Raw genomic sequence first — 13,482 nt, 5'->3', positions numbered from 1 at the left:
AATAAACAAAAAAATATTATATTCTTTTTACACTACAAAAGACTCCTGAATTATTGAGAAAACGTTGAGCAAAAATATGAAGGTAAAATAAGATTAACTTTGTTATTTTAAACTGTACTTGGAGGCAATACCTTACATAATGATGGAATGGTTCGTATATATATTTTCTGGTCAATTATGCAAGATATTTTACTGCAAGTTTTATATGTGTAATAATGGCTAGGAGCATATGTGTGTGAGTTATCTTGTCTGTCTGTCTGTCTGTCTGTCTGTCTGTCTGTCTGTCTGTCTGTCTGTCTGTCTGTCTGTCTGTCGTTATCCTTCTCTCTCTCTCTCTCTCTCTCTCTTTATTTCTTCGTTTGATACTCGTCTTTTTTTCTTTCTTAATATTTTTTTTTATTTCTTTATATTTCCTTCTGCCATTCTCTTTCCCTCTCATTCTTTGGCTTTCATATATACTCTCTCTCTCTCTCTCTCTCTCTCTCTCTCTCTCTCTCTCTCTCTCTCTCTCTCTCTCTCTCTCTCTCTCTCTCCTTCGTGCCGGTAGAGGAGATGAGGAGGAGAGACAACAACACAGAGAGTGTATTGTGGGACAGCAGACGTAGATGAGCTTAAGAAGTAATCCTTGACTGCGGGATTGGAGAGTTATGAGACTGGGGGATTAAGGGATTTAAGGGCAACAGGATTGAAGGAGCAAAGGGATTAATCGACGGTAAGGGATTAATCTTAGTGTCTGTGGTATTTGTAGGATTCTTGGGAGGATAGTTTGGAGGATAGGATGCCATGGATTCGGAGGCATAAGGAGTTATACCAATAAGATTAGATAGCAATGAAATTAGATGATTGTGGGGACTGAAAAATGACACGATTGGAGAACTGTGAGATTGGAAGACTGATAGATTGGTAAAATGAAGAGTTTAACTGTGAACCTGAATGACTGATTGTGGGAATTATAAGACTGAATGTGAGAACTGTAGGTGTGACTGACTGTAAATTAAAAAAAAAACTGACTGGTATGGGAGAGTTACAAGACTGACTAACTGGAAAAAATTTGCAGGATTGACTTGGCTGTGAGAGATACAAAACTGACTGGGCAAAAGAACTGTAAAACTAACTGTGAGGGCTGTAAGAATGATTGGCTAGGTGAGCTGTAAGACTGTCGACAGATAGAGTGGGTAGTTTGCTGGGGGCGGGGAGGCTGTCACTGTGGTAAAGCTTTATTAACGGTTCTCTGTGAATACCAGCTCATTATACATACAGGGAGAGAGAGAGAGAGAGAGAGAGAGAGAGAGAGAGAGAGAGAGAGAGAGAGAGAGAGAGAGAGAGAGAGAGAGAGAGAGAGAGATATCAAACTCCTGCCTCAATATATTCGCTAACCTCCACAGTTACCACAACACACTTTTACTAAACATTAAACTATTGTAAGGTTAGGTTAGGTTAGGTTAAATATCTTTCACTGTCGTTATGGTTCTGGGTCAAGGTTCTAGTCATTATAAACATCAATTAACCTTGATAATGATGAAGGGGCAACTCAGGTGCAGTGGCAGACCAGAGTACATGAACTCCTCTGTGTTATAAAATCATACCTGAATGTGTTACCGATATTTCAATTACACTTCAATATTTTACCTGTTCTATGACTCTTAGGTGATCAGAAACAACAACAAGAGAGATAAAGGTTATAGATACTGTAGTTAAAAGAGACGAAAATGAATCTTATATCTCAAGAAAAAAATTAATCTTGTTGCAGTAAAGTTGAAAAAAAAAGATTATTTCGTTGTTTACATACTAGAACGAGTCAAAGAGGTCAATCACCTCCCTGACGCAATTAAGTTTGATGGTTTGATCGGCGGACGTGTACATGACGAGAGGAAAGAGGGAGGAGGATTGGTCGCTAAAAGGGTAAAAATAATGGTGTGAATTTTAGGTCAGCGGTTTTTTTGGGGGAGGAGGGGTAGAATTATACAATACGAATGACATGAAACATAGTCACCCCAGTTGATGCCACTTGTTGATTAGATACCCTAATACTACCTAGATACCTATGTTACGCTATGATAGATTAGGTTAGGTTAGGTTAGGTTAGGTTAGGTTAGGTTAGGTTAGGTTAGGTTAGGTTAGGTTAGGTTAGGTTAGGTTAGGTTAGGTTAGGTTAGGTTAGTTTAGGTTAGGTTACCATAGGATAGGTTAGCAAAGGTTATATTTGGTTAAGCTAGTTTCGATAAGTTTAGGTTAGTTTAAAGTAGATTACCTTTGGTTAGGTTACGTTACCTAGATTTGGTTACGCTAGGTTAGTTTAGGTTAAATTATGCTGATTAATCTTAAAATTAAATATATTCGGGATTAATATTCAAGTAAAAAAAATAAAAAATAAAAAAGACTTACATCCAGACTACGTGTCAATATAACTCTGAGATTAGGAGTGTGGCGCCACGACTAGGAGTAATACCATAGTGCCCTAGTAAAAACTCCACTGTGTGTGTGTGTGTGAGAGAGAATTACTCCCTCTCCCCACCACGAGGCAGTACGTCACGAAAGACAGCATGGGAGGTAAAACTACACACAAGGGAAATGATAATACTGTTTACAATCCAAATACCTTGACGTTGTCTGTCTTGCTGTCTACCGTAAACACTATTCTGACCTTTTCTTACTGAGACGGTCACTGTGTGGGTAGACTGTAGAGGGGCCATTTTATTCCTATTTCTCACAGTAAAAACACAAAATTAAGCGTAATTCATGAGGTTCCATTTATCACCATTAATGACCCTCAACTAATAGATGATCTTATATTTTTTCCTCAGAGAACAAAATTCACGGGAGATATTCAGTGCCAAACGCAATTATGGTTGTCACAAACTGAGGCTGTTGATATTGAAAGTAAACACGTCGGGGGAAAATGGCCGGTGTTTAAATGTTTTCAGGGAATGTTTACTTTGATTCTGGGTTTTATGCTGAGAGACAAACACACTGATGAAACTGTCCACAGTGAGTAAATAAACCCAATCATGTTACCAGGGTTCGTAGCCAATTATCCTGCTTGTTGACACGTACACACTCTCACCCACCCTCACATACATACAAACTCTAACGCCCACCCACACATACATATACACTCATGCACACACACATGTACACAAACTCTACGTACATACAGTACATGTATGTGCATACATACTCACTCGTACACATATAATAATAATGGTTGCCCTCGTGTAACGCGGATGGCCGGCCCTAGGGCCACCTAGGCGCAAATTTGTTTAAGGTGTAGAAGCTGTCGCCAACACAACAACCACACCCTGAGTTAACGAGCTGCATGACCCACTGTCAAGGAATAGTCCGAGAAGACCGGACAGCTCGCCAACTGCACTGGCTAACCATTACCCCGGAATACGATCCGCAAATCGATTAACATTCAGGTTTCCAATTACTGCTGGGTAGACAGAGGCAAATGGCGTAAAGAAACTTGCCCATAGTTTCACCCTGCCCGGGGATCGAACCCAGGGATGCTCGCTTGCAAAGCGAGCATGCTGACCATTACACCACAGGTCGCCATATACACATGTAGACATGTAAACAATATCATGCAAACACACACACACATACGTTCATACACACACGTACACACATACACATAGTTCCATATATAAATATATATACACATACAGACACACACACACACACACATACACACACACATATACGAACGGAAAGGAAGACATACATATGTACAATCAAAGACAAAAATCGTGTCGTGGTTTTGTCCCAAGATTAAATATAACCCATGAAACATTATGAGAGCCCCCTACCACGAGGCAGAGCGCACCAAAAGTTTTACCCCTTCGACATATGTTTTCACCAAATTTCGCGACACGACCTTTGTCTTTCATTGTACACATAAACAAAAACATATAGAGAATAACATATACAACCGGACCTCCCTCAGAGAGAGAGAGAGAGAGAGAGAGAGAGAGAGAGAGAGAGAGAGAGAGAGAGAGAGAGAGAGAGAGAGAGAGAGAGAGAGAGAGAGAGAGAGAGAGAGAGAGAGGGGGGATAAGATTAGATAGAGAGAAATGCACCCTAGAGAGAGAAAGAGAAATAAAGAAAAACAATCAGACAGACAAATAAGGAAGCAGGTGGGTGGGGGGTTGGAGGAGAATAAACTGTATGTGAATGACCTGTGCACTAAGGTGAGATTGACAACCCCCTCCCCCTCCCCACCCCCCTCTGTGTGTCGTCCAAAATTGTCTCAAATGTGAGCTATTTCTCTCCCATAGTCGCTGTCTGCCTCACTCTACTGCCTCGATGTGAATGACCTCTCTCTCACTCTCTCTCTTTCTCTCTCTTTCTGTTTGTATTTCCAGTTTGTGTGTGTATGTGTGTGTGTGTGTGTTTGTTTCTCTACCCGTGTGTTTGTTTTTCTTTATCTCTTTCTTTCTTTCTGTTTTCTAAATGTATTCGTACGTCTGTTTGCTCTCTCTCTCTCTCTCTCTCTCTCTCTCTCTCTCTCTCTCTCTCTCTCTCTCTCTCTCTCTCTCTCTCTCTCTCTCTCTCTCTCGTTTACCTACATGACACGTATGGCACCCTAAACACCTTGACACATTGAATGATCGTGAATGTACTGCCATTTGTACTGACATATGACACGATATACCAGTTCCCAAATTCTGACACATTATGACACTATAAGGTTATTTTCCGATACATATGACACAATATGACCCAGAAATATGACACTCATGATACCATTTTTTTACGATATCCTGACACGTATGTAGTCGAGGAGAGGTGACAAAGGAAGGAACATTGAGGGTGATAGTGTGGAAAAAAGTGACACTGGAGAGGTTAGGTTAGGTTAGGTTAGGTTAGGTTAGGTTAGGTTAGGTTACACTTAATTAGGTTACATTAGGGGTGAATTAGGTAAAGTATCTTGGTCCAGACACTAATGAGTACGTGTAATGAACCTGTGTGTCATTTTAACTACCTAGTGAGAGGGAGAGGAGAGGGGGAGGGGTAAAAGGGAGGGGGAGGTGAGGTGGAAGGGGTAAGGTTAAGGTGAAAGGGAAGAGGAGGAAGAGTGAGGAGGTGAAGTGAAGGATGGGGGATGGCTAAGTAGAAATTGGGAAGAGGAGGGAAGGAGAAGGGTATGGAGTGAGAAAGGTAGGGGAAAAGGAGACGAACGAGGGAAGGGAGGGAGAAAGAGAAGGAAGAGGGTAGACACTAGGAAGGAAGAGGGAAGGGAAGGGGAGAGGAAAGGAAGGAATAGGGAAGGAGGAGGGAAGGGTTATGGAAGGGGAAAGGGAAGGGAAAGGGGAACGGAAGGGGAAGGGAAAGGGAAAGAGAAGGAGGGGAGAAGGAAGGAGGAGGGGAAGGGGAAGGGGAAGGGGAAAAGAAAGGGAAGGGGAAGGGGAGATGGTAGAAAGGATAAAACTCGTCAAATAAACTCAGGAATGTTTAAGTCATTTTGTTGATCATATCTGAGAAGCGTTTAACCTTATTTGATGTAGCTCCTCCTCCACCTCCTCCTCCTCCTCCTCCTCCTCGTCCTCCTCCTCCTCGTCCCTCCCTCCTCCTCCTCCTCCTCCTCCTCCTCCTCCTCCCGTGGCCGGAATAATTCATAAATAATTGAAGGAAGGAAATATTGTGAGTACTTCCGTGTCATTATTCCTTTTTATTGTAATGTAATGTAATGTAATGTAATGTACCGTATTGTTGTTATGTGATTTTTGCTCCCTCATATTTTTAGAAAATTAGATTTCGTTGGATAAATTAATCAAAATTATTAAACTAGGATTATCTACAGGTAATTCGAAAACAAATACGTAGAATTATGTAATGTAATATACCATAATCCAAAGTAATATCCTGTAACATAATCTGCTAAAAAAAAATAAAAAAAATAAATTATCAACCATTTCAGTAAATATAAAAGATAAATTATAACAAACCAAATACAACATTACATATACCATTATTTAACCCCTCCCCCACCCCCACCCCCCCACCTCCCCCACACACACACCCCTCTTTTGGTGCACCGCTTCATGAGACGACTGGACCATCACTGGGAAGACACGGAATAAACCTCCTCCCGACATGAGCTCGTGTTCCATACGAGACGCGCCCCTAGATTCACAAATACCTGTACACAAACACACATACACATAAGCAAAAAACACCTACACACACACACACACACACACACACACACACACACACACACACGCACACACACACAAAGCCCTGACAAATGGAAAGTAAAACAAGGAATTTGTGTGAAAGTCGTATCTGAGTCAATGCTAAGTTACTTTCTCTTCCTCAGACACATCGGGATGGAGAAAGTGACGTGAGAGAAGCTTCAGTGGACCAGCCTTCATTATCACCGTCGTCACTTTCTTCGTCACTTTCTTCGTTACTTTCTCTGTTACTTTCTCTGTTACAATCATCGTCACTTTTTTCGATACTTTTTTTCTTTAATTTCTTAGGCAGTTTCTCCGCTACTTTCATCACTTTCTTCGTCACTTTCTTTATAACCTTCATCACATTCTTCGTCATATTCTTCATCATCTTCGTCCTTTTATCTATCACTTTCTTTATTTCTTTCTCTATCCCCTCCACTGCTTTCATCATATTTGTCCATTTATTTCGTCAATTTCTTCACCGTCTTCGTCGTCCCATCGTCATCGTCACCCTCATCGTCTTCGTCATCATCGTCAAGCAGTGTGGGTGGACGAGGAAACAAGCTGTAGTATTACACGTCGCCTCCCCTTCACCCTTAAGGTAATAACGGTTGGTCTGTCTGTCTGTCTGTCTGTCCGTCATAGCTCCCTCTCTCTCTCTCCCCCCTCTCTCTCTCTCTCTCTCTCTCTCTCTCTGGCAATATGAAGAGAATGATGGCAATGATAATAACAATAATGACACTAATTACCCTCAACAATAATAATAATAATACACACACACACACACACACACAATAATAATAATAATAATAATAATAATAATAATACACACACACACACAATAATACGAGAAATACAGTTATCACGCAAACAGACGAGATATAAAAAATTAGATAAGCCTGTGTGTGTGTGTGTGTGTGTGTGTGTGTGTGTGTGTGTGTGTGACATATAGATCAATGAGTGTTAATAGCCTCGTGTTGAGTGACTATAAGCATTTGCCTCACACAGCACAAATGTTCACTGCCATATGGTGTATCAGTAAGTAATTGAGGTCTATTTGCTTTAACATGGGACCTGTGTTAACGTCTAAAGATACTTGCTATAACCAATACGATATCAAATTGTATTATAAGTAAGATATATAACATACGATTCACATGAACAATTATCAAATAATCGATATCGCAAATACAATATCAATTACAGATATCAAAACACTGACACACAAACAAAATTAGAGTTAAATTGCTTATTAAAGTATTAACACCTAGTCAATGTGAATTAGTAACGGGAAAAGTGGATATATATGTGTGTGTGTGTGTGTGTGTGTGTGTGTGTGTGTGTGTGTGTGTGTGTGTGTGTGTGTGCATCTCACCTTTTAGCTTTGAGCTTTCTGTACCTGTATTGTAACGCTATACCTCTTATTTATAATTACAAGGTCAGTTATAAAAAAACACAGGTACAGAGAACTCAAGGTTAGAGGGTTAAACTTATATACCCTTGACCACTAATGTGCACACACTCTTGTACACATAAAAATACACCAGTCACCCTTACACCTACACTACTCTACCTTCCACACAGACTAACTCTCTCTCTCTCTTCGCTGTCGTGTCATTAGTTATGAACTTTAGTGTGGATGGGTGTAGTCAGTTCTTCCCCTGCCTCAGATACACGAAATATTCCACACACACACACACACACACACACACACACACACACCCACATACCCACAAACACACACCTACATACCCACACCTACACAAACACACACACACACACCTACACGGGTTGAATTGAGTCTGGCAGGATTTGTTTACAAGGTTCAACGAAAAAGTACACAAAACAAGATCCCATTTATACCTTGTTGACAGAGTAGAGACGACACGTGTGGTGGACCGTACTACTGATGCTGGATAGAACATGGGACTTTTTCTGAGTTCCTCCGCCCAGTTTTATGTAGACTTTTGTATCTCAGTTCGTTGTTGATGGAGAATTTCACTCACTCACTCACTCACTCACTCACTCACTCACTGGCGGATAAAATAATAAATAACAGTTTTACTCTTTTCTTCATTAACAAATAACTCTAACGTTGTTGAAGACAATTTATCTTCTCAGTAAATACCATTTGTTGTCACTGTTTGAACTGTATTATTGGATATTGTTTTTGCTTTTATTTGTCTACGTACTTTTATTTTTCTCTTCAATATGCTTTTGTTTTTTGGCTCAATCCATATTTTTTTGTTCCTCTTATTCCATAGTTCTTTTGACAACGTTCTTTTATTAATTTATTTTTTGTCTTTTTTTAGGTTTTATTTATTTATATGTTTTCATCACTTTTATTTATATAAACAATACTTTTTCTTATCTCAATACTTTATCAATTTTCTTAATTATAATTAATGTCTATTTTTTATACTTTTATTTACTTCCCGTTGCTTTTATTTTGGTTTCCCTTTTTTTTCTTTAAGTTATTGTTATTTTTGTCTTCAATATTGATAAATGAGTCAAGACTCTGCTCAATCACACACACACACACACACACACACACACACACACACACACACACACACACACACACACACACACACACACACACACACACACACACACACACACACATCTTATCCTTCCTCTTTACATTTACGTCGACACTATGGAACGTTTCATTCATCCTTTCTTTAGAGAGTTCTATTGTTTGGTTTCATTGTTGAATTCTCTCTTTAGAAAGTTCAATTGCTTGCTTTCATTCATGTCGTTTTCAGCATTTTTGTTCCCAGTTTGAGTTTCTCATTTACCTGCCCAGTAACGTCATTCTTACCTGTACTTTAACCCTTTGAGGACGATTATTTTAAGCTCTCAGACTTTTATGGCGATGTTATAAAGTATAAGAATTTAAGGACGATGTTTTAACCTATAAGACTTTGATGACGAGGTTTAGTATATAAAACTTTGATGACGAGGTTTAGTATATAAAACTTTGAAGACGAGGTTTTAAACTAGAAGCATTTTAGGAACGATAATTTATGCTATGATCCTATAATCCAAGATGTTATTGTTCTTAGAGAATTATTCCTTTGCCCCTTTAAGGATAATGGTTCAAGAATAATGGTCTATGCTATTATTATTATTATTATTATTATTATTATTATTATTATTATTATTCCCTCTAGTTTCTCTCCTCATAGCTGCCAACACTCACACTCATAAATCCTGATATACCATCTGGTTGTCGTGAACCTCAGACCAAAGCTTCTCTCAAACATGCATCACCTTTACCACCTCTCCTCGCTCACCTGATAAATGATACGCTCAATCGCTCACACTTCCAATGACCTCAATACACACTATGGTTCCTTGCCTAATTACATTCTGCGTCTTCATTATCTTATTATTACTGGTTTCCCTTTCATTACATTAACCCGCTCGGAAATACAATAGATATCGTAAATGATCTTGAGTTTCGTGTTGTGAATGCCGATAGACTAAGTGTAATTTCATTTGGGGTTTCCATTTAGCGCGCAAAGCTCCCCCAGAAGAATCCCCCCCCGCTCTCCCCATCTCTGTTGGGCTCCAACTCCTGGGAGAGATATCAGTTTCTCCTGAAGGTGTAATCCTGAGAATACGCTAAATTATAATTTTTCCAAGTACTGTATACGTCTTAGGTGTGACATTTCTCTGTCGTTTTTACTCATATGTTTTGTGTTCGTGTCCATGTTACTACACATTGTAACAGATTGTAGATAAAAACACTGATGAACTGAACACGGTTAATAATTTTACTCATGTTCTTTTCTCTTATTTCAGAATGAGTGTTTGTCGTTACATTCATCCCGGTAGTGTCCATTGGTCGGCAGGCAGACAGCCATGAGTTGCCCGTGAGTCTGCGGTTCCTGCACGGAGGAGCCAGACAAGGTGACCACTGCCCAGAAGTTTCCTGGAGGCTCGTCATATACGTGCATCAGTGAAAAGTTGTGCCAAAAATAAGTTACTCAATCGAGAGTAATCTGCAGATCCCTCATGATGGCTTACCTCAGGTTGAACGAGAACGAGACTCTTCCGGTCTTTGTTCCCGCAGACCTCAACGTCACAGGACTAGAAGAGGAAACTATCGTCGCGGAAGATGTCGAGTGGAATTTGGATATCACGATGCCCATCTGGGAGGTGGTGCTGACGGTGGTCTCATTGAGCGTCATCATCATCTTCACCATCGTCGGCAACGTCCTCGTCATCCTGTCTGTGTTCACTTATCGGCCGCTGAGGATCGTGCAGAACTTCTTCATCGTCTCCTTGGCTGTGGCCGACTTGACGGTGGCGGTGTTCGTGCTGCCCTTCAATGTCGCCTACAGCATCATCGGCAAGTGGATATTCGGGATCCACCTGTGCGAGATGTGGCTTACCTGTGACATCATGTGTTGCACAGCGTCCATCCTCAACCTGTGTGCCATTGCCCTCGACCGGTACTGGGCCATCACCGACCCCATCAACTACGCCCAGAAGCGCACCCTGAAGCGTGTGCTGATCATGATCGGTTTGGTGTGGACTATTAGCGTCATCATCTGCCTCCCGCCTCTCTTCGGCTGGAATGACTGGCCAGAGACGTTCACGGAAGAGACGCCCTGTATACTCACACAGGAGAAAGGCTTTGTCGTCTACTCTTCGTCTGGATCCTTCTACTTCCCTCTCTTCATCATGACGTTGGTCTACATCAAGATCTTCACAGCCACACGACGAAGGCTACGAGAGAGAGCCAACGCCTCCAGACTAAACCAAATCCCAAACACTGGAAAGGCCAGAGTGACGCGGGAAGAGGACTCAGCGGTGAGCGAGAACGGACAGAATGGCTACAACGACAGCTGTAAGAAAAAATTAGTTCAAAAGAAACGACGAAAGAAGAGGAAAACGGTGACGGCTCAAACGACAGCCACCACGACCACGACATCGCTGGTTCCTCCTCCCATAGCCGAGAGTTCTATCACCGAGAACGACATAAGCAACCCAAAAGAAGATTGTTCTCCCGTGGAGGAGAAGAAGAGCTCAGATGTTGTAATCAAAGTCAACCCAAAGAGTGGCAGCCAAATCCATCAGTTCATCGAGGAGAAGCAAAAGATCTCGTTGTCGAAGGAGCGCCGCGCTGCCCGTACTCTAGGGATCATCATGGGCTCCTTCGTTGTCTGTTGGCTTCCTTTCTTCCTCATGTACGTCATCCTTCCCTTCTGCCCGACCTGTCCTGAGCCCAACATCAAGATTATCAACTTCATCGTGTGGCTGGGCTACATCAACTCCTCCCTCAACCCCGTCATATACACCATCTTCAATATGGATTTCCGAAGAGCATTTGCAAGAATCCTGAGATGTCCGAATGCTGCCACCATATAATTTACATCAGACTTTCTTCTTCCCTTTAACGTGTCAACTCTATCACCCTCACCTGGACTTCCATGAATATTTACTACGATCATGATGTAAACTAAACTCGTCATAGCCTACAGAGGTGTTATAATAGACCCTATTAACCGGTAGCCAGTGATATAGTGACGCTTCTTACTACCGGCAGAGGGCCATTAGGTGTATCTAGTGATGAACCAATACAATATACCAAAATAAACTCAAAAAACTTTTACTGTATCTTCAGTGAAGAATAAATAATTGTTGTCACGGAGTCAGCATAGAGTAGAAGACAGAAGTTGCTCATATACTGTAGTTCATCAACACTGGCTGGTAGTTGACAATAAAGGCATCTGGTGAGTGAGACGAGACTTCATATGTGTTGATGAGGACATGAGGTCATACTCCCTCACCTGTGTGTGTATACATATATAAATATAACCAAATGTACATAGCGGAGACACTTATGAAACAGAGGAGATAATTAAAGCATAGTTCAGGGAAATCTTGCGAAGGTGATAACTTATTTTTCTAAGAGTGTAAGTGGTGGACACCGGAAGTTGATGTTGTTTTGTCCGGCTGTTCGTTCACTGTCTTATGCAGCAGACGTTTTGCTTAGCATTGAGATGAACCACATGTTAATTGTATCTGTTTAAATTTTAATGAAATTGTTTGTCAGTTATTGTTCCCAATATATATATATATATATATATATATATATATATATATATATATATATATATATATATATATATATATATATATATATATATATATATATATATATATATATATATATATATATATATTACTCTCACGACAGAGGGAACGAGAGTGAAATATAGATATTTGTTTCTGAACACAAAAAAATATATATATATATATATATATATATATATATATATATATATATGCTTCATTCATAACTCACTAAACAACTTAACTAAGCTATTTTCTTCTATAACATTGATATATAAAATACAAAAATTATTTTTTTTTCATGAAAATTGACCAATATATTAAAACATAACTTTATATCTTAACAATTGTATACATACACACATATCTGTCTAGTGTGCAAGTTTATAACTAAATATATATATATATATATATATATATATATATATATATATATATATATATATATATATATATATATATATATATATATATATGTGTGTGTGTGTGTGTGTGTGTGTGTGTGTGTGTGTGTGTGTGTGTGTGTGTGTGTGTGTGTGTGTGTGTGTGTGTTGAGCATATATTAATAGTTTTGTTAATTTATCACACATACTTACATATTACACCCCTGGCTCCACCAAGACCATAGCTGACTGTTCACTCTGGCCTGTGTGAGTACTGTACCTGCCGTGGTCTGTGTGAGTACTGTGCCGTGGTCTGTGTGAGTACTGTACCTGCAGTGGTCTGTGTGAGTACTGTACCTGCCGTGGTCTGTGTGAGTACTGTACCTGCCGTGGTCTGTGTGAGTACCGTACCTGCCGTGGCCTGTGTGACTGTACCTGCCGTGGTCTGTGTGGTACTGTACCTACCGTGGTCTGTGTGAGTACTGTACCTGCCGTGGTTTGTGTGAGTACTGTACCTGCCGTGGTCTGTGTGAGTACTGTACCTGCCGTGGTCTGTGTGAGTACTGTACCTGCCGTGGTCTGTGAGTACTGTACCTGCCGTGGTCTGTGTGAGTACCGTACCTGCCGTGGTCTGTGTGAGTACTGTACCTGCCGTGGTCTGTGTGAGTACTGTACCCTGCCGTGGTCTGTGTGAGTGCTGTACCTGCCGTGGTCTGTGTGAGTACTGTACCTGCCGTGGTCTGTGTACTGTACCTGCCGTGGCCTGTGTGAGTACTGTACTGCCTGTGCTGCCGTGGTCTGTGTGGGTACTGTACCTGCTGAGTACTGTA

The 13,482-nt window shown here is 40.6% G+C and overlaps 1 protein-coding gene across 1 annotated transcript; it reads left to right on the top strand.

Moving 5' to 3' along the window:
• The first annotated feature begins 6,248 nt into the window (after positions 1 to 6,248).
• On the top strand, positions 6,249 to 12,257 carry LOC121870872 (probable G-protein coupled receptor No18). Its single transcript, XM_042372846.1, has 2 exons — positions 6,249 to 6,780; positions 9,990 to 12,257. The coding sequence occupies exon 2, from the start codon at positions 10,203 to 10,205 to the stop codon at positions 11,559 to 11,561; it is 1,359 nt and encodes a 452-aa protein (XP_042228780.1). The 5' UTR covers positions 6,249 to 6,780; positions 9,990 to 10,202; the 3' UTR covers positions 11,562 to 12,257.
• The last annotated feature ends 1,225 nt before the right edge of the window (positions 12,258 to 13,482 follow it).

The sequence above is a fragment of the Homarus americanus genome, unplaced genomic scaffold (assembly GCF_018991925.1).
Source record: "Homarus americanus isolate GMGI-L3 unplaced genomic scaffold, GMGI_Hamer_2.0 scaffold3266, whole genome shotgun sequence".
In the NCBI taxonomy this organism is placed as follows: Eukaryota; Metazoa; Arthropoda; class Malacostraca; order Decapoda; family Nephropidae; genus Homarus; species Homarus americanus.
This window is presented reverse-complemented; position numbering and strand designations above follow the sequence as displayed.

Excerpts from the sequence above, each read along its gene's own strand:
- LOC121870872 (XM_042372846.1), top strand. The coding sequence starts at position 10,203 with ATGATGGCTTACCTCAGGTTGAACGAGAACGAGACTCTTCCGGTCTTT.